Below are 21,274 nucleotides of genomic sequence, written 5' to 3'. Positions count from 1 at the left end.
ATTTATTGTTTATATTAACAATATTTAAATTATTGATATAAACAATAAAATTTAATTTATAATTTATATGGCAAACTTGTAGAAAAGACATATATCATATATCAATTGTCATCCATTTGATCGTCGACGTCAAAGTTTATATAACCAAGTTTAAACGTCAAATCCCTCCATAGAATCAATTCTAATTTACACTTTATGTCGTGTTCTTTAAGATTGAGAATGCAGATATAGAAATGAAACTTGAGGCTTTTCGCATTTCCGATTTCCGAATACCGAAATCCAAATACGTAAATTTTTTAAATCGATTGATAACGTAGATTGATGTTTATATTTTAGCATTTATTAATTATAGATACTTTGGTAAAAAGGTTAAATAATAAACATTATTGTAATAGTAGAAGTCATTAATCTTAGAAATAAATTAATTGTATACGATGTATCCATAAATTTATACTAAAATGCGAAGAAGCTCTATACTGTTGTGTATACTCGTATTTTCAGTGTCTTTGTGAAAATTGTAAATGACTATAAAGAATTAAAAATGCCGAAGATTCCCTACAAGGTTGAAAAACAAAATGAAGACGACGATTATGTGATTGTTGCATTTGAAGATTTTTGTGACAAACCTCCCACTGCGAAAGAAGATTTATTGACTCTTAATGATAATATTAACTATCGCTTATATTTTGAAAGTGGTAAAATAAGTCAATTAAGGGATGCTGGAGAAGGATCTAGTACAAATGAGATACTAACAGAAACATCACTGAATGGTCCCAAGGCTCCAAACAAAAAAAAGGCAACATTTGCGCCGTTTTCTAAAAGTGACAAATCACGTAGGGTACCTTTGTTTAGCGGCATCAAACCTAAAACAAGGACTGATGATTCAATGCGAGAACATAGGTACGTAATTTATATTGTATCATTTCTTACCATTAATATTTGGGATCGGAAATATATTTTTTTTGTCTTTGGAATAAAAATATCAGAGTTATTCAACAAAATGAAACAAGATGTAAATAAAATTATGACTAAGTGTGTCTATATCAGTTATATTATTGTTTATGTAATTTAAAAATAATTGTTATGAAAATAATAAACATGATTATTATTAATCACTTTAACCTTTAATCTTAATTTTTTTGTTTTGTCAAAAAGCAGCTAAATTGTGCTATCATACTTATTGTGTTCAATAAGGTTAACACATTCTCAATTTGGTAAGACATTGTAATTGTATGGAATTTTATTTCATTACATTTTTTATTAAATATTTAAAATGTCATTGTTGAAAAATAAATCTGTATTGTATTACACCATGTACATACTGCAAGTAGTTAAATATTTATATTTACAATTTCTAATACAAAAGCAATTCTGAAGGGTTTTCTTTTTATCAGATATGAGAGGTTCTCATCACGGCGTGGCTGCTTAAATCTTTGGTGGGAAAAAGGAGCAGCATTGTTACCAGGAATGCTTGTAGGCGGTTTGCTTTGTGCTCTGGCTGTGGCTACTTGGTGGGCTGTGGCTGGGGCACTTGGTGGGAGATGGGGTGATGATCATTACAGGTATAATTACTCTTATCTATATTGCGTAGTTGGTCATAGTCTACTTAAGTCTTACTACTTAGTCTACTACTTATTTTAAATATGTATGTAGTTTTGTCAATTTAAGACTAGATGGTGAAACTATGTTAAATATAAATATATAAGTATATTTTAATAGCTATAGTTCACACTATGAGAATAAATATGTCATTAACCAAGGAAATCATGTATTCTTAATACCACTTGTAAAAAGTATGTATTAAATTATTATTCAGTAATTTTTAATTTTAATTAAGGTAACCACAGAATACAAGCAATTTTGAAGTCCCATAACGGCCCAATAGTAACATTACTTTGTTTATTTCAAATATTTTTAAGCGAGCCTTCTGTGTAGAAGTTTTTTAAGCCTGTTTGTTAGCCTTTTGTTGTTTTTTAAGGTTTTTAAGCCTGGTATATGGTGGTTTGCTTTACGTCGCAGACATGTAAGGATGCTTATCTACAGCATATGTATACATTTTCAGAAAACTATGGGAGCGAGTTCACCCTGAAGAAGTAAAAAAACCACTTACTCCAATGACATTGGAAAAGGTCAGTTAAGATATTTAAATATTATATTACTGTATCTGAGATCTGTATTGATTAATACTTTAATTAACCTGAAAAGGATAGATCTTATATTAATATTTTGGGAGACTGGATGACTGGAACCTCATGTTTGTGTCCAGGCAAACAGATTGTATGTTAGTAGCTATTTCTTTCTTTTTCAGTCCACTATTACCCATAAAATGTGGGCGTAGGCGTTTTTTGATTTTTTAATTAATAATTTATATGAAAAATTTAAATTCTGCGTACGTTAGCACGTTACCTTGAATCTTCTTTGATTCTTTTACGATTTAGATATTACCTCTCTTGTATGTCAAAATTAATAAATCATTAACTCTTGTCTCTTAAGCGGGCCATAGACGGACCGCATGTTGCAGTCAAGACCGACTGCAATATGCGGTTTGCTCAGAAACTGCTCGAGCGGTCCGTGTATTGCGGATATGAATTTAGTATGGAAACTGCAGATCGCCGTGCGGCGACCGCATATTGCAGTCGGTCTTTGGCCCGCTTAAATCTTACCCTATATATATTAAAATATAACATAAATGAAAGGAAAAAAGGAATCATTGCAAGTTTTCGGTTGTCTTTATAAATGTATGTATCATTTTTAAATAGAGCAGTGTTGGCCTAGTGGCTTCAGCGTGCGACTCTCATCTCTGAGGTCGTAGGTTCGATCTCCGTCTGTGCACCAATGGATTTTCTTTCTATTCGATCGGTGAAGGAAACCTGAGGAAACCGGCTTGCCTTAGACCCAAAAAGTCGACGGCGTGTATCAGGTACAGGAGGCTGATTACCTACTTGCCTATAACAAATGATTATGAAACAAATTTGAGGCCCAGACCTAAAAAGGTTGTAGCGCCACTGAATTAGCTCCTTTTACAGTTTTAATTAATAAGTAGAATTATAAATACAAAATAAATAAAAACTAGTGGAGAAACAATCATTTCTCTTGATCGCAGATTTCTGTATATTTCTAGAATATATATTCTTATCAGACAAGTAGATGATCAGCCTTCTGCTTTACACGTTTCACGTCTAACGAAACCGCTATCAACATATAGGAAGCCCAGTGTGCACAGCGCAGATTCGAACGTCCGACCTCAGAATTGAAGCTTGCACGCGCAACCCCTCGTAGACCTATAAATTAAATGAAAATATTCACCATAGCCCGTCATCACCGAATACCGTTACCACGATCACAACAACTTAAGCACCAAGAACCGAAGCAATGCGACAGATAACACGAAGAAAGACGTAAAGAAAGGTTTCCTGGTACATTCACCCGAGGTGATGAAGGAACTTTGTGCACGAATTGTTGATGATGAGATGCGATTCGATTGCCATCCGCAGAACGGGGCGAGTGAGGAAGCATGTGTCAAACGAGGTAATACAAAAATAACTAAGAGTACCACTAGGTTGTATTCATACTCATAATACGGGATGGTGGTATTTGACCATGATATCTCTTAAGATATAAAAAGAATGTTATGGAACATAAGACGCAGGTATTACTTATTACACGTCATTAAATTTAAATCGGTAGACATCCCTACTCATCGGCAAAGAAGACAGAGGGTGTAGGCTTAGAGTAAAAGCCGGCGTAAAAAACTCTCAGTACTCTTTAAAAAGCAAATCATCATACAAAATCATATATTATATAATGAAATGTATATAGCTTATTTTCAAATCATTTCTTAACACGATGTACATAACTAACCTACTCTAGATTTTCTCACTAAGTGAATGTAATTCTTTGAGAAATAAAGTATCCTTAAACCGAAATGTCAATGGTGATTTTCCTTCAAAATTTAACAATAATTGTAATAGAATTTTGATGAACCTAATATTATGGTCTCGTCTCAGATAAATTGTACCTTACATTTGGAGCAATTTTTATAGAAGAGTAATTGAATAATCAAATAATATTATTGTTGTATTTAAATTGATTACAGCGATTTTTATTATATACGAATGAAAAAATGTAATACGTTGTGGGATTTGTGGCCTAAATTATATATACTTTTACGTCATTATATTTCGATATTAATCATTTTGTAACTTTTTTTTTTTATGGCTTTGGCACGATTTGTGCATTAGCCAGCGTCAAGTATAGGATTTTTTATAATTCGTGCTAGTCTTTAGAAATTCGACCGTGTCCTACATGTGCGGTTTTAGGCACTCGCCCGGTACCGCACAACCCTCCCAAAGGCCGAGAACAATTTATAATTAAATTAAAACTTGCCCTCGAACCGGGAATCGAACCCGGTACCCCTCACCTAGCTGCCACTTAATAAGACCGCTAGGCTATGAGGCCCCTATTTTGTTACTTAATATGAAGAAAATAGTGTATAATTTGAATTAAGAATTATATGAATTTGCGAAACTGCCGGCTAGCACAGACTATAATTATCAATATAAAACATATTTCAGGTTGTTGTTGGAAAGCCACAGATGACCCATACGCGCCATATTGTTTTTATCCGCCGCAATATGAGACATACCAATTTATCAATAGTACGGAAAATAAACACGGAATGACGGTTTACTACTCTCGATCGTGTGATACAGGATATCCGGAACAATTTGGTGTTGCCAGGATTGATTTTAATTATTTATCCAACGATATATTGCAGATTAAGGTAATTTCTTTCGAATATTGCTTATATTGTTTGTTTATTTTAATATTTTGTTGTAAGTTTTATGTTTTCATTATCCCTTAAGACAAAACCATACACTGTAATCACCCCTATAACACGGAGATTTCTCAAGTTATATTTTTTTTAAATTATAATGATTTGTCAAGTCCATAATTAGTTTTGCGTATCTTAGCACCTTCCATTCAAATTTCAAATTGTGTTGTTATAAAATTAAACTAAGTTATTAAATTCGTGCTCCTAGTTTTTGAAGTTAGTTCTTAGTTCAACAAAACGGTTTTACGAGATTCCTACAACGCGATTACCTATAACGCGGTCCAGTTCTGCTGCGTTGTAAAAAGAAAGCATTTTTTATTCGCTGGCTTCGTATGAAATACGATTTATCGGTTATTAATATTAGTTAAAGTTAATTAAATTAATTAATTATTAACTTCAGATATCCGATGCAGAGCATAAGAGATTTGAACCACAGTATCCTGAAGTGCCGACGGTCTACAGTTCGATTTCGGACGTAAAATATCGCGTTAATGTTGATAGCTCCGCTGTGGGGTTCAAAGTTATACGGAACGCTGATAATGTTACCATGTAATAATCTTTTATTCGCCTATTTCTTTAATTGCTAATTAATTTTTTAGGTAATTTATACTAAATATATACTAAAACACAAAGTATTTATAGGCAATGGAACTTTATTATAATATTCAATAGAAATTCGTTTAAAATAGATAAAATCTACATGAAAATTACAAATTTGTTGAAGTTAGTATATATCATATATCCTCCTTGAAGTGGTTCCAATTTAAAAGTCTTGGGTTGGAATCCAGGTGAAACAATAATTATTTCTGGTTCTGTAAATGGCCTATGCGGTAGCTGAGTTTCATCATCGGACATGAAGGCAGAATACGAAACTCCATCCGTATCACGATATCCGTCGTTCCACAACTGAGCGTTTCTTAAGGCACTTTTTGCCGCTCACTACAACTATGTGGTACCAGCTGCCCACTGAAGTATTTCCGAACCAATTCGACTTAGGGACAAGAAGCGTACCAATTCTTTAAACGCCGGCACCGCACTCGCGAGCTCTCATTGAGAGTGTTCATAGGCGATATCACTTAACATCAGGTAGGCCTCCTGTCAGTTTGCCCCGTTATATATATATATATATATCAGCGGACCCGACAGACCCGATTGTCCTGCATGATATTTCAAGCGATTAGGATTATAAACAAAGTATGAAAGTACCGATTACAGTGCCATCTACCGGGTGGTTTGTGAATCTAAATCATCCAGGGCGCCACCCAAACACGAACAAAAATTCATTCAAATCGGTCCAGCCGTTTAGGAGGAGTTCAGTAACATATACATATACAGTAGAATTATATATATATATAAAGTATAAATATATATAAACAATGATTTATGAAAAAAATTCCATAATCAAAAGCTTTAAGCTAATCTAAAAAGTGAAACCAATTTTTCAGCTGGGACGCTCAAAATACAGGTGGATTCATATTATCGGATAAATTCCTACAATTGTCAGCGGTGCTACCAACTAATTACACGTATGGTATAGGAGAAAAACAAGCGAGTTTCCTAAACGATATGAATTGGAAAACTCACACGCTTTTCAATAACGACCAACCGCCTGGTGAAAATGTAAGAGAATTTTCTTTAATAATTCGTATAATCGTTTTTCTTTAATTCAGTGCCGCTACAACGCTTGTGTTTGGTCTCTGGTTTTATTATTATTACTTTGCAAGGTGACATTAGAGAAACATTTTATTAGATAATTGAACGCGATAATACTATCACAAAATAAAATGGAAGCTGTGTTTAAAAACATGTTATTGTTTTTATCATTGTTTTATTTCGAAAATTGCCGTTAAGGTAATTTCATATTAATTGCATGTTTTTTAAATAACTCCGCTTGCCAGGCACAGGTATTTCGGTACCATCACACAACACAGTCGAATTATGTATTACTTAGTTAAATGTATTGAACAATTTTTATTGATTTTTTTCCTTTTGTAAATGTTTCAACCTTTTGGTAAATATTTTGTATTCCATCTTTGACTATATCTTTAGTATAATTGTTTTTTGCTATATATAATTTATGTTCGCTGTATCATTACGAAATAAATAAATATATTTTATTATTTAAATTTATTTTGGAAAGACGGTGATAGGCAAGTTACTCTAATAACGTAACTTGAACGTTGTTTTCTTACTATGAAAAGGGTTTAGCTTATTCATTAGGTTTTATTTGTGTGGGTTCCATAGTTTACAACCCAACAGTCTTATCAACAAAGTATCCTATCGTTAGTTTATTTATTTATATATTTGATAATATTGGTGACAAGCTTAATGTATTTAGGTTCCTTATCATGTATCATTATCTCTAATAAACCAATTAACTAATCTTCAAGTAGCACTGTTTACATTGTCAAGTGATGAATTCCTCCGCAACCAATATTCTCGTAAAGGGCGTAAAATTGAAATTCATCATTTATTTAAATTAGGAATAAAAGTGGCCCGAGAAGAGAGCCTTGCGGTACACCTATAGATGAACCGAAGCTGTACCATTTAAATTTATAAGTTTTATTCCAGATTCATTTGTATGGATCTCATCCATTCTACTTGGGTCTAGAGACGAATGGAAATAGCCATGGCGTTCTGCTACTCAACTCCAATGCAATGGGTAACTTTTTTATAGAAACTAGTAGAGCATTATAGTCGACGCATTTTAAACTGAGTCGTCGGGCAATAAATGTCACTGACAGTAGAAATGTGCACGCTATGCAACCCTTTATCGATACTTAGCTAGGGTTGTTGTTTTTCTATAAATATTTTTTTCTGGAAAATTATTCCTATTAATACTTACACAATTTAGCATATCGATCATACCTATTCCGTTATCGATATGCACCTCTACAATTCTTACGCACATCACTACACCTTTCCATAAGACCTGTAAGTGCGAGCGAGACATATATATAATTGTCGAGACTGGATGGATGAAATATATAATAACTTTTATGACGTCATTAGATGTTAGAGAGAAGAGGAGAATTTGTTGAAGCAAAATATGGACCTAATATGGTTTTAGTACGTCTTGATGTGTTTCTGACCAAATTTGCTAAAACGCACTCAAATTGTGAAGATAATGCAAGAAAAAATTAAAAACTCAAACCACATTTTTTTTTTAGTTTGGTGTTTATTATACTAGAAATGTTTTAAATATATATTTTCAGACATAGCGCTGCAACCGACGCCGGCCATAACCTACAGAGCTATAGGGGGTGTACTGAACTTCTATATATTTATGGGCCCGAGCCCGGAGGATGTTATTGCTCAATATATGGAAATTATCGGGAAACCATTCATGCCGCCATATTGGGCTCTCGGTTTCCATTTGTGCAAGTGAGTTCATTGAAAAATTGTGAAAATATTTAAGTTATATTAGATACGATCTCAAATTGTTTAAAGGATAATTACTCCTCCCGCAAAGGCCGGCAACTCACCCGCTAAAATGGGTGTCTATTGGCTGCGATGACTGCCCTGTTTGCCCGTAGTCTCGTTTGCTTCCCTATACTATAAAATAATAATAAGTTAAAACATCATTTAAGACAATGCGAAAATTTAATTTGTATGAACTTATTACTTGCCTTAGACACAAAAAGTCGACGGCGTGTGTAAGGCACAGGAGACTGATTACATACTTGCCTATTAAATTGACAAATGATCATGAAACGGATACAGAAATCTGAGGCCCAGACCTAAAAAGGTTGTAGGGCAACTGGTTTTTTGGTTTATATTTAAAATACCGAAAATTTGATTTGACAAATTTGTTTCAGGTATAACTATGGATCGTTGAACGTGACTCGAGACGTTTGGCAGAAGAATAGAGATGCTGGGATACCATTCGTATGTATTTCATTTTTTGTTACCATGATTACGCGATCTCTAGTCCACGCTTTATAACAGACGTGTTGCCTAAATTTTTCAATTGTTTCGAAGTTGGAAGTTATTAAAAAAAAAATTTGACGTTAAATTAATCGCCTCAAATATAATTTGCAAGGCTCAACTCTCAGGCCTAATAGTTAGTCATTTTGAATCTTGTTCGGTATATATATTTAAATAATTATTTGCTCGCATACTAGGCGTACGTTCCAACCCTAAAGCTGTGCGTTCGAACCTCGGACAACATCTAAGATTTGACGTGTGTCAGGCACAGAAGGCTCATCACCTGTTCCTGTATAGGACACTCGCGTCTGTTTCGGGTCTGCGATGAATGGATGTCAGTACAGATTAAATTAAGGAAAAAAATATATAGAACATCTGATGTTAAGTAATACGGCTCCCATAGACACTTATTGCCAGGCTCGCAAGTGAGGTTACGGCATTTTTAGAATTGGTACGCTCTTTTCTTGAAGGACCATAAGTCAAATTAGTTCGGAAATACTTTTGCTGGTTTCACATAGTGGTGGTGAAAAACGCTCAGTTTTGGGACGTCGGACGTCGAGGCAGAGTACGAAATTCCTCGACGTCCGATGATGAAACTCAGCTGCAGGTGTTAGTCCGAACAACTCCTCTGAACACTCTCCATGATAAATGCGGTAGAAGATGCAGAGTGACCCCACATGTCGTAATACCAGCAAACTTCTTGAGCATTTAACAAGGGAGTGGGGGAATGTTTGCGCATCGCGGGACACGTAACTCTCCCGCCGCTGTGATACCTAAAAAAACAGGCAAGGACATTTGTTCAAGATGTTTGCCGGTATCTGTAACACTAAGCAATCAAGTCCTCGAAAAAGGGCTTCCAGGTGGCCACATCTTAGCAAAATTGTGTGAATATCCTATAAAACAACGTCAAGGCAGTTATTATATCCCGTTTTCCAAAACTTCCAGGATGTTCAATGGAACGACCTGGATTATATGAGTAAAGGCAACGATTTCACGTACGACACGGAAGCTTTCGCCGGTTTACCGGAGTTTGTCAAGACTGTACACGAAGCCGGAATGCATTACGTTATATTGATTGGTGAGTATTTATTTATTGTATATAATCAGAATATATTTGTCCACTAGGTCGTTATTATTAGTCCATCGATATATATGGACATCTCATTAGATCGTTTAGTGGGCGTCATGTGGGTAAAGTGCGAGCACAAAAGACACGAATTGTACAATATTTATTTTAGACTGATTTCTTCTAACCCCACAAATAACACTTTAGCTTAAATTATAAAGAGCAGCGGGTTAAGGGCACCGATCCCACTTTTAATCACAATCTACTTGACCCAACTCGCTACACCGTCCCATCACTACAACGCTCCACTGAATACTCAATCTCTTGCGTTCTTCTCGAGCCTTGCGTTCCCTGAACGAAAATCAAGATGGCGCCTCTACTCGAGACATTTGCTCTGCTCTGATTGGTCGTAACAATATTCGTAGTTTTATACGTTAATGATTCTGAACTATGAAACAATTAAATTATAACAAACCATATTGAATTTAAATAAATTCTGATTCTTAAAAGTAATAGAAGGAATCTCACTGACTAACCAAAAAAAAAATCAGTGGCCCAACAACCTCTTTAAATAGGTCTTGGCCTCAGATTTCTGAATCTGTTTCATGATTATTTTTGAATCTAAAAGGAAAGTAGGTAGCTTTCAGTGCCTGACACACGACGTCGACTTTTTGGGTCTAAGACATGTCGGTTTTCTCACGATGTTTTCCTTCACCGTTCGAGAGAATGTTAAATGCGCACATAGTAAGAAAGTCCATTGGTGCACAGCCGGGGATCGAACCTACGACCTCAGGGATGAGAGTCGCACGCTGAAGCTACTAGGCCAACACTATTAACTTAAGTAACAATAAAAATTTACTGTAATTTCCTGACATATACTCGTATATATAACATACAATTATAATTATTATATTGCGCGTATAAAACGGCAAAAATCCATAGACGCTCATTGACCTGTCGTCGAATATACGATGTTAATTATTGTTTGTTTTATGTACCTAATAATGTAAATAATTATTAATATCTTCAGATCCCGGCGTAAGCGCCGCGGAAAATCCTGGCGAATATCCGCCATTCGATCTGGGACTCGAAATGGATGTTTTCGTGAAAAATTCAACTGATAAACCCTTTGTTGGAAAAGTAAGTAGACTTTTTACTAGAGAACTGGTTTTCTACTGTCATATAGCGGTTCCAAAACGTCCGAACGGAATCATAGGAAAGGATTCCAACGGACGGAATAATAAAAATAATTATAAAGTACTAGTACAGTGTCTTTTTTTTTAATATTTATTTATCAAAATTTTTTACAGGTATGGAACAGAGTGTCCACGGTGTGGCCAGACTTTACACACCCGAACGCCTCCGCGTATTGGAAAGAAATGATGTCGGAATTCCATAAAAAAGTTAACTTTGATGGCGCTTGGATTGTAAGTATTTCAACGGAGTTAAAAAAAACATTTTTGTATGTATGTGATATTATTGGATATTTTCAGCTATCAATTTTAACCTTTCAAACAAGTGTGGTACATTTTGTTAGTATTGGTATTGTCCAAAAAAGTCTTAGAAAATAATGGCAAATTGCAACATTAAAGTTGAAATTGAAGTTTCATTTAAATCGGTTCAGCCGATTTTGAGATATAAATGTAAATAATGTTGACAGGTTTTTGAAATCGATTTAATTTTTTTAAATAAAATTTCGTGATTAGGGTTTTTTTTATAAATTCAAGTTACTTTCACACTTTACGACCAGTAGCAAACAACCAGTCGTAAACAACCAGTCGTATTTCCAACGAATCGTTGGTTTAAAATATCGCAACGCAATGTCATTTTTATTGCATTTTTACACGCTTTATATTAGCTTCACCTGTATGTATGTAACCGACTCCTTCGGACTCGATTTTGACCCACTTTCAACGGACAGATTTTATTCAAATTTTGCGCACCTGTCAAAGATCGATGACAATGCAATAAACCAAAAAAAAAAAAATTACTAAAAAATAAATAATAGTTTAAAAAAACTAAAAAACACGCTTTTAAAGCACATCAAACTAAAAAGTGAAAAATAATTCCTAATTTAGGCTGAAAATGGTAATGAACAAAAAATACTGGTATTATTGTGAAAAAGCGTGGGGCGCTCTGTGCCATTTTTTTTAAAACTAATATTTATTTTTTTATATTTTCTTTCTCACATTTATTGGTCTTTTAAGGATATGAATGAGCCCTCAAATTTCCTATCTGGTTCGATGTATGGTGAATGCAGCCCCGAAGACCTGCCTTACAAGCCCCAGAGCATAGCCGACAACGGCTTAAAACATAAGACCTTGTGTATGGACGCGAAGCATTTCGACGGATCGCATTTCGACGTACACAATATGTATGCGATCAGTGAAGCTGTGGCTACGCACGCGTATGTATACTTTCAATTTATTTGGCTCTTTTCAACGTAGCGGAAACACCGTTTGAGAGAAAGAGACGAAAGATTACTTAAAAAGAGTGCGAGTGGACTATATAAACTAAAAGTACAGGTAACACCAAAATACCACTAAAGGGTTTAACCTTAGTGCCTGAAGGACACCACAATACAAATTTAAATTCTTTATAAACTTTAAAAAATACAATTAATATAAGTAACCAATAGGTTTTAGTATTAATTGTATTTTATCAATTTTGTGTTTTTGTTTTCGAGGGTATGTTTTTAAATTTTGTAAGTACCTTCATATAAATCATTAAAATTGATAGATCGAACCAATTTTGGCAGCTGGATATATTTTTAGTATTTTGAAAATAAATATAATCTATGTTAGAGTTAACTTGTTAATTTTTCAAACAGCACCCGTGATTCGACACTTCATTTTTTCCAGACAAATATTAATAAATAATTTAACCGACTACACAGCATTTTTTTATTACTTTTAGATTTCAATAGAAATAACGATCCTCCAATACTGAGGTCCGTATTCTAGAATGTCAGTCAATCTTAAATATAGTTTCAAGTCCATGTTTACTCAATCAACTTCATATTTGAAAGTACATTAATAAATTTCCGTTTCCGGCTGTCATACTGTAAGCATCGTAATTGTGTAGCTCCGTAATATTGAGTGCTAAAAAATAATTTCGTACACTGTTCTTGAGACTGCGACGTCACAAAACACAAATCGAAGTGTCGTCCGTGTAGTGGAACTACCGATTTCACACAATATCACGTAAGTTCTTGAATTTCAACAAAAGTATCTCCAAAAAGTGATAATTAGAGGTTAGAAATTCACCAATCATATTGAGCATAGACAAAAGATCAATGACATTGACACTTGTCACAGTAACAGCTAACTAGTGTTGCCAGAGCAAGTAAATAAAAACTACCACTAATTACGTTCCATAACACGCAGATTTAGTTTACAAGAATGGAGGATCAGTTTCAACTATTGTTTGATAAAATGAAGAATGAAATCTTGAACCAAACAATAGAATTGAAAGATTCGATAACAAATAATATAATGGAGAGATTAGACGAAAAACTTCAACCTATTATAACAGAAAATAGAAACTTAAAAATAAAAGTAGAAAATCTCGAAAAGGAAGTAGAAAGTTTAAAAAGAGGAAAGAAGCAAAACAATTTGATAATGTTTGGAGTAAATGAAGGCGAAAGGTCTACACAAGAATTAATACAAAATACAATACATATTTTCAAAACTGACCTTGACATACAATTACAAGAACATGAGATAAACAAAATATATCGTCTAGGAAAGGGAAAGTCTTCTGGAAAACCAAGACCAATTCTGATTTCCTTTACGAGCGAATGGAAGAAGAATGAAGTTATGGGAAAGAAGAAAAACTTCAAAAATGTATATGTTACAGAAGACTACACAAAGGAAGTAATAGAGAAAAGGAAAACGTTGCAGGCGCAGCTAAAAGAGGAGAGAGAAAAGGGAAATATCGCGTACCTGAAATTTGACAAACTAGTAGTAAAAGAAAAAAATACTAACATAAATAAGGAAAAGCGCAAAAGAGAAACATCATCATCCCCACAAAACAATGCTCAACCAAGGAAACAACAAACTCTAATGCCGCCGATTAACAATAGACCAAATGCTTTCGACGTAATGAGGATTAGAGCTAATTCTCTTTCGTCTTTTCCCGCTAAGACAACAACTAACAAAGAATAACAATTAACTGTCGGTAAACGGAAAAATAAACAGCTCAACATGAACCAACATAAAATAACAAAACAAAATACTTCCCCAAGCCGACTGGTCATCGTGGGGAAAAATGACCACGACCCTCTAAAGGAAAAAAATAACACTAACATGAAAAATAACACTAACATGAAAAACAAAGTAAGTGACATCCACATAGCAACTATTGGCCCAATATGGACGCGCATAGCGAAAAATAGAACAGAGTGGAAATCTTTAGAGGAGGCCTATGTCGAAAGACAAGCTGAAATGTAGAAACGACCGTTTACCGATACCGGATTTATGAAAAGAAAAGAAACTGTTAAAAGTTATAAACGTATTTGTAAGAAAAATTACTGTAAAAATAAGTTCAGCAATAAAGGCTATTTTATTTTATTTATTTTATAATAAATTTTCTTAAATAAGTAAATAAACGCGAAGATTAGCACTGATTCCTATACGTTTACGTAACCAAAGTTACCACTTAATCTGATCCTACATTTTCCAGAGCCCTGATCGAAATTCGTGGAAAGCGACCGTTGACAATTTCCCGCGGGTCCTCTCCCGGAATGGGGCATTACGCGGGACATTGGAGCGGGGACGTCTTCAGCAAATGGCATGACCTAAAAGCTTCTATACCACGTATGTGATTTCTTTTATCTTTGGTATTTGCGCGTAATTTTATTTAATTAGTCTAATTGCACCGGTTTAAAGCATCTGTCCCTTTTCATGATAGCGTAAACATTACTTGATAGAAAGAGACGAAAAATTCATAAAATAAGTGCAATATCAAATCCTGAGAAATCAAATTCTTTTCGAATTTCTTTTCATGTTGGTCCTGCTCCATAAGACAATCCTCTATGATTGAAAGATTTTAAGTTTCAAACAAAACTAATCAACAAACAAAAAAACAAATCCTGGACAAATTAAAATTGGTTGCTGATCAAATTATACATTTTTTTGTTATTTATAATACTACAAACTACCTAATTAGTTTAATTTTATCTCACACACTGTTTTATTGTTTTTTTTTTACTCTTTAATGTATAATATTCTACGGTTTCGATATTTGTAAATATGTGAGAAACATTGCTTAATTTGTAAGTAATACTTTGTGCCTATTTTAGTATTAGTAATTTTATTCTAGGAGTACATTGTCTTCACATATTATTTAACTAATGTATACAAAATATTGTAAACCTATTTTAAGAGTAAGTGTGGAGTTGCCCATTCTTCTCCACACGAAACTACCTTTTGGAAGGGTCAATTAGAATCTTCTTTATATTTTATTTAATGTTCAAAAGTGTCATTTTAGGTGGTCTAATTGGAATAAATGATTTTACTTGAATTTGAATCGAACATTAACTGTCCTGAAGTGTCCATTCATTTTTAATTACAATTTATGTAACTTTTAAATTTATCAATATTAAACATCATTAATTTTAAAAAAAAAGTGGCGCTACAACCTCTTTTAGGTCTTGGCCTCAGATTTCTAAATCTGTTTCATGATCATTTTTAAATCTAATAAACAAGTAGGTGATCAGCCTAAAACACGCCGTCAACTTTTAATGTCTAAGGCAAGCCGGTTTCCTCACGATGTTTTCTTTCACCGTTCGAGCAAATGTTAAATGCGCACATAGAAAGAAAGTCCATTGGTGCACAGCCGGGGATCGAACCTACGACCTCAGGTATGAGAGTCGCACGTTGAAGCCACTAGGCCAACACTGCTATTTAGCTACTAGGCAAACATCATTAATATCCAATTGTAAAAAAAAGTATGCCTGGAATCTTGGTTAATATTTTCAGAACTTCTAAGCTTCAGTCTCTTCGGTGTTCCCCTAATGGGGTCAGATATTTGCGGATTCATTGGGGACACGACACCAGAGCTCTGCAAGCGATGGATGCAGCTGGGCGCATTTTATCCCTTCTCCAGGAATCATAATAGTGATACGTCGAAGGTATGTTTAAATACATTTTCATCTTCATATATGTACTACTTTTACTTAAGTATATATTTTACATAACAGCTTCTATAAATATAATAAAAGCTTCTCCTGAGTTCATTATATATCTTTCGGGATATATTATATGTGTTTTTGTTTCTGAAGATATATAATAGGCAATTAAGAGATCAACCTTCTGTGCCTGACACATGATTTTTGGGTTTTACTTTATATAAAAAATGTTTTATTTGCCGTAAGGCTACACCCATTAGACCAATGATACCCAACCTTTTTTGGCCGTGCCCATAATAAGAAAATAATAATTTTAATCACATTTTAGCCCCAAGACCCAGTGAGCTTGGGACCAATAGTGGTAGAAGCCAGCAAACGCGCTCTTCGCATGAGATATCGACTGCTTCCGTACTATTACACGTTGTTCTGGCGAGCCCATACTGATGCTACCACCGTAGCTAGGCCTTTGTTCTTTGAGTAAGTTTATTAGGATATATTTCTGTGTCTGATTTTTTATATATAGTCTTCTAGACTTAGCGAAAACATTTTTTGTATTTAAATATTTTAAACGCAAATATTTCCACTTACGAATATTCTATACTCTGGTTTTTAATTCCGTAAAATTCTGACTGCTATTATTTTTTGACATGTCAGAGATTACAAACCTTTTAGGCCGGGCAAATTTTTCAATTTCAATACGAGTTGACTCTGACTCTATACAAACATTTTATTTGTTAGTGAATGTATCCTTATTAAGTGCGGTGCTCATACTTAAAAGTGGTTTTACGGTGACTGATAATTACGTCCCTTTTCATCACAAACAGTAAAAAACGCACAAGTAAAGATAATATTTTATTTTTTTTACCAAGGTTTACTAAACCTGGATTTGGTAGGCAGTGATGCCAGCTAAAAAATAAAATAAAGTCATTATAGTTAATTCGATATATTGTTCGTGATATTGAAATATTTGTTATTTTTGTATTAGGTCACTTGAGTGAGTAAATATTAAGATTTATCTTTTTGTAGGTAAAAAATAAAAAATACGTAGCATTAATTTAATAAAATAATTGCCTTAAAATGGGTCATATTTGTCCCTTTTTTGGTGGAAAACTTTTTCAGTAGCAACATTTATGAAATGTCAGAATTCTACGGAATTAAAAAAAAACAAAAAACATAGTTAAAATTTTAATAATCTAATTTCTAAACCTAACACATATTTCTCCGAAAATATATGTTTTATATTAATTAACATATGTATCAGAACACCTCGCCACCATTAAGTCAATAATTAATATGATATCATTGATATACAAAAAACCCAAGATGCACAGTCTCGAATAAAAGTAACGCTCGAAAGTGTCCCGAAACACTATTTCTGTCCCTTTCTATAACAGTATGTCTATAACAGTATATGTTACAAGCATATATTATTGCAAAATCAACCTTACGCGAATTGCTTAAAGTTGTTATTACAACGCAGTGTATACGTACTTAAAGCAATAAAATTTTACGACCGACCGTGGTCGGTAGGACAAGGTCGAACATGACTTTTTTATTTACAACTATTTAACATAATTTTAAATTTATACGACTTTTTGCGTGCTTTACAGCGTGCGTGGTCACGGTGACTGAAGACAAAAGGTGTTGGATGTTAAATAGTTGTAAATTTATAATAAAACATAACTTTAATCCGGTTAAAAAGTTTTTCTTTAAATTAAAAAAAAAATGTTAAATTGGCTACCTCCTGACCTACACTTTATATAGCGTAAATATATTTGTCAAAAACTACACACAAAAAAGTTCAAAAGTACATAAATTTATTTATAAAAAAAAACACAAATAAATAACATCGACTCCACTTATTAGACGCGAGACTATTTGAAATGAGCGCACAATTTAGAATGTTGCGCTCATTTTTTGGGGACGTTTTTTTGACGTTGATTGTGCATCTTGGGTTTTTTGTATATCAATGTATGATATATATTTATGATGATTTTTCAGATTTCCAGCAGATAAGAGAGTGTACAATATTGATACCCAATTTATGATCGGCGAACATATAATGATATCCGCCATTTTGGATGAGGGGGCAAACACAACGAATGCGTTCTATCCAGGTCCGAACCCGTGGTACGATCTTAATACAGGAAAGCAGTTGGCACTGAACTCGTGGAAGACTATTAATGATGAGCAAACCGTCGCTGTAAAGGTAATTGTCACTTAATGTTGCCATAAGTTCTGCCCCAAAAAATAAAAAAAACAATTTATTAATATTGTTCGAACTAGGGGATTGGATAGATAACGCCGTAAATCTCTTCCAGAATTTATTTTAAAATAATTATGATTTTAAGTGCAGTAAAAATACACATTTTCTGACGTAGTTTGTATACTTATAATTGAATTGCGCGTTATTGTTAATATTAACAGACTAGCTTTCTTTCACTTGCAGTCCCCGCTCGATAGACGCCGCCTAACAACTTAAACTTTAAATAACTTGATTTATCTAATGTTTTAAGTCAAGTGAACTTCCTCCTAAAGAGGAACAATTTTATGGGGGGGGGGTCAATAATCTCCAAAAATTACGAGACGTTATACTTGAACGCTCCCATACGGCCAAGAACTCACAGCATTGACGTCCATAGAAATGGTATCTTCATCAAGAGCAGTTAATGCGGTAGCAATCATAAATGTATCTGTTTCCTGAATTTTTTTTTGAGTGTTAAATGCGCACATAGAAATGTCCATTTCGTGCACAGCCGGGGATCCAATCTACGACCTCAGGGATGAGAGTCGCACGCTGAAGTATTAAATAATGTCATTAAAAAACTAATTCAGGATTGTATTTTTTTGTTATTAATATAAAACGCATATACATGGTGTAAAAAAATTATAACGTCAATATAAAATTGTATTTTTTTTTGTTCTCGCTTTATAATTTATAAGGTTCTTATAAGAATGGTATTTTCAGGGTGGTGCCATCCTTCCATTACAAGATCCGCCAGCTAAAGGTCCCGTAACTACTGGCAACACTCGCAGCTTGCCCATACAGTTACTGCTCGTTCCCGATACGGCCGGGGTTGCCAGGGGCGAATTATACTGGGATGACGGGGATAGCTTGAGTGAGTTTATATTTAATTTCAATTAAAATTTGTTATAAATTTTATTCAGAAAGCTGAAATATAGTAATTATTATGTACTTTTGTATGTTGGTCTTGCCTATAAGCAAGGTTAGGTGATTTTTATTTGTTAAGAAATTACAACAATATTTTTTTGAATTGTCAAGTTTTTTATATTCATGTTTGCAGAAATAAACATTTTATCACGACGTACATATGTGTACTGAATATAAAAATTGCCAATATTCAAAATTACTTGTGACCAAGTATTAAAAGATTGTTAGAAATAATTATGTTTTTTCAACCAAAAGTTAAAAGAACATAATTATTTCAAATTAAATTTCTATTAGCATAAATCTTTATTTAGAATCTTAATTTTAAGACGGACTTAAACGTGAAATAAAGCACGGTTACCATGGTAACCACATCGTAACCATGGTAACGAACGTTAAAGCCGTAAATATAAATTCACAGACAGCTACGAAGAAGAGAAATACAGCCATATTATATTCAAGCTAAAGGAAAACGAATTGAGCAGCTTCATCCAATGGTGGGGGTATGGGGTACCCGCCATTAACACCATCAGAGTACTGGCTCAAAATCTCATCAAAACCGTCACAGTCAACAACGTCTCGACTAGCTTTACGTACGACAAACCGACGAAGGTGTTAAAGATCGACGTTAATATCAATTTGGATAAGCCTTTTACGGTTAAATGGACGAATAAAGCCTCGCAAAAGATATAATTATGTATAAATAATATATAATATGTTCTCTAAGATTTATAGAAATGTTATTAATCTAATAAAACCCATATTTGAATCGACTTCAAGCTGTCAATATTACCGATATAGATTCCTGGATATTTCAAAAACTATTTAACCGATTTTAATGAAACTTTGATCCCAGTAGGAATATAGCTATTGTAATGTTGTCATTACGATATGACCGTTAGTTACCCAGAAATTTATGGACAAACTTACACACATATAGTGCATGTTGATGAACATCCTTTTTGGAACTTAAAAAGATATTCGAATATTATATATAAATAATTTTTAATTAATTTTTGGGTGTCTAATTATAATGATATAGAAAATATATTTTCACCAGGAATAGAAGCCAAAACAAATGCCAATTTTTGTTTTGTATGAAATGTTTACGGTTAGTTTTGATTGGATGCCGTAAATGGTGATATTTTATTTGTTGTGATTTTTTTTTTATAAAAGTGGAAGTGTTAGTTCAGATATTTTTTATTAGAGTATATCGATATATCTAGATATAACTATAGATTTAAAAAGTATCATAAAATATATAGCAACATTGTTGAATAAATGTCAAATCTATACTAGAAACCATTTTTACATTAAAAAATTTACTCAAAACACTTTGTACAAATATAGTGATCTCGATATTAAAAGTGAGTTAAATTTCTAGTCCGTAAGGTGAGTAGTTAAAGTGAGAATCACTTTTACTGTGTTTTTGTCGATATTTAGATTTTATATTGTTATTATTTGCGGTTATTAATTACAGATATTGTGGATTTAAATATATTATCATAAAAACTTGATAATTTTTAAGTTAATCATAACTAATGAAGTCACAGAGTCAGTAATGGCGGTTTGCGTTGCGATGTTTGCACTATATTCCCGACTTAAAAGACTTGTCTGGAACTATCTACGATTCGTATTAATTACGACCGGTTTCCGAATGGAATCCTTTTCGAAGTTTAATATGGTTTTTGAAGTTATACTTCTTTTGGCGCGCGAAAAATGATGAGAGTAAATTTTTACGATGCGCGTGCACACTGTCACAGAAAACCGACACCCTGAAGTTAGCTATAGTCAACATTTTAGTTTTTGTGATATTCAAATAAAATTTATTTAATTAGATAATACGTTATAATAAAACTTTCAATATAATTTAACCTTTTTCTATTGTTAGTAAAGTTTTTTCTACAAACTTACTAAAATTTAAAAAAAAAAAATATTATTACGTAATTCTTTTTACGACTTGTTCCTGCAGACGCACGTTTTGGTTGAAGAATCTTAGAGAATGGTTTGGTCAAAGCACCAGTAATTGTGCAGAAGAGCATCCAAAATTAAAATTGCCATAATGATCGCCAACCTTCGAAAGGAGGTGGCACTATAAGAAGTCATCTTCGCGGTCTCAGTCGCAACGCGAACCTTTTTCTCTCAGAC

The 21,274-nt window shown here is 33.5% G+C and overlaps 1 protein-coding gene across 2 annotated transcripts; it reads left to right on the top strand.

The window, feature by feature from the left end:
* The first annotated feature begins 288 nt into the window (after positions 1 to 288).
* LOC125048715 (lysosomal alpha-glucosidase-like) lies at positions 289 to 20,003 on the top strand. 2 transcript variants are annotated; one of them, XM_047647549.1, is made up of 20 exons: positions 289 to 900; positions 1,395 to 1,562; positions 2,063 to 2,129; positions 3,312 to 3,528; positions 4,575 to 4,783; positions 5,235 to 5,383; positions 6,280 to 6,454; positions 7,406 to 7,496; positions 8,050 to 8,218; positions 8,653 to 8,722; positions 9,707 to 9,839; positions 10,858 to 10,967; positions 11,138 to 11,254; positions 12,035 to 12,234; positions 14,511 to 14,644; positions 15,809 to 15,960; positions 16,286 to 16,434; positions 17,959 to 18,166; positions 18,926 to 19,076; positions 19,548 to 20,003. In XM_047647549.1, the coding sequence occupies exons 1-20, from the start codon at positions 542 to 544 to the stop codon at positions 19,817 to 19,819; spliced, it is 3,300 nt and encodes a 1,099-aa protein (XP_047503505.1). In that variant the 5' UTR covers positions 289 to 541; the 3' UTR covers positions 19,820 to 20,003. The 2 variants fall into 2 exon arrangements, with proteins under 2 accessions (XP_047503505.1, XP_047503506.1); XM_047647550.1 differs by lacking the exon at positions 289 to 900 and adding an exon at positions 1,092 to 1,214.
* The last annotated feature ends 1,271 nt before the right edge of the window (positions 20,004 to 21,274 follow it).

This window comes from Pieris napi, chromosome 4 (assembly GCF_905475465.1).
Source record: "Pieris napi chromosome 4, ilPieNapi1.2, whole genome shotgun sequence".
NCBI lineage: Eukaryota > Metazoa > Arthropoda > Insecta > Lepidoptera > Pieridae > Pieris > Pieris napi.
The sequence above is the reverse complement of the archived record's forward strand: the minus strand, read 5'-3'. Positions and strand labels throughout refer to the sequence as shown.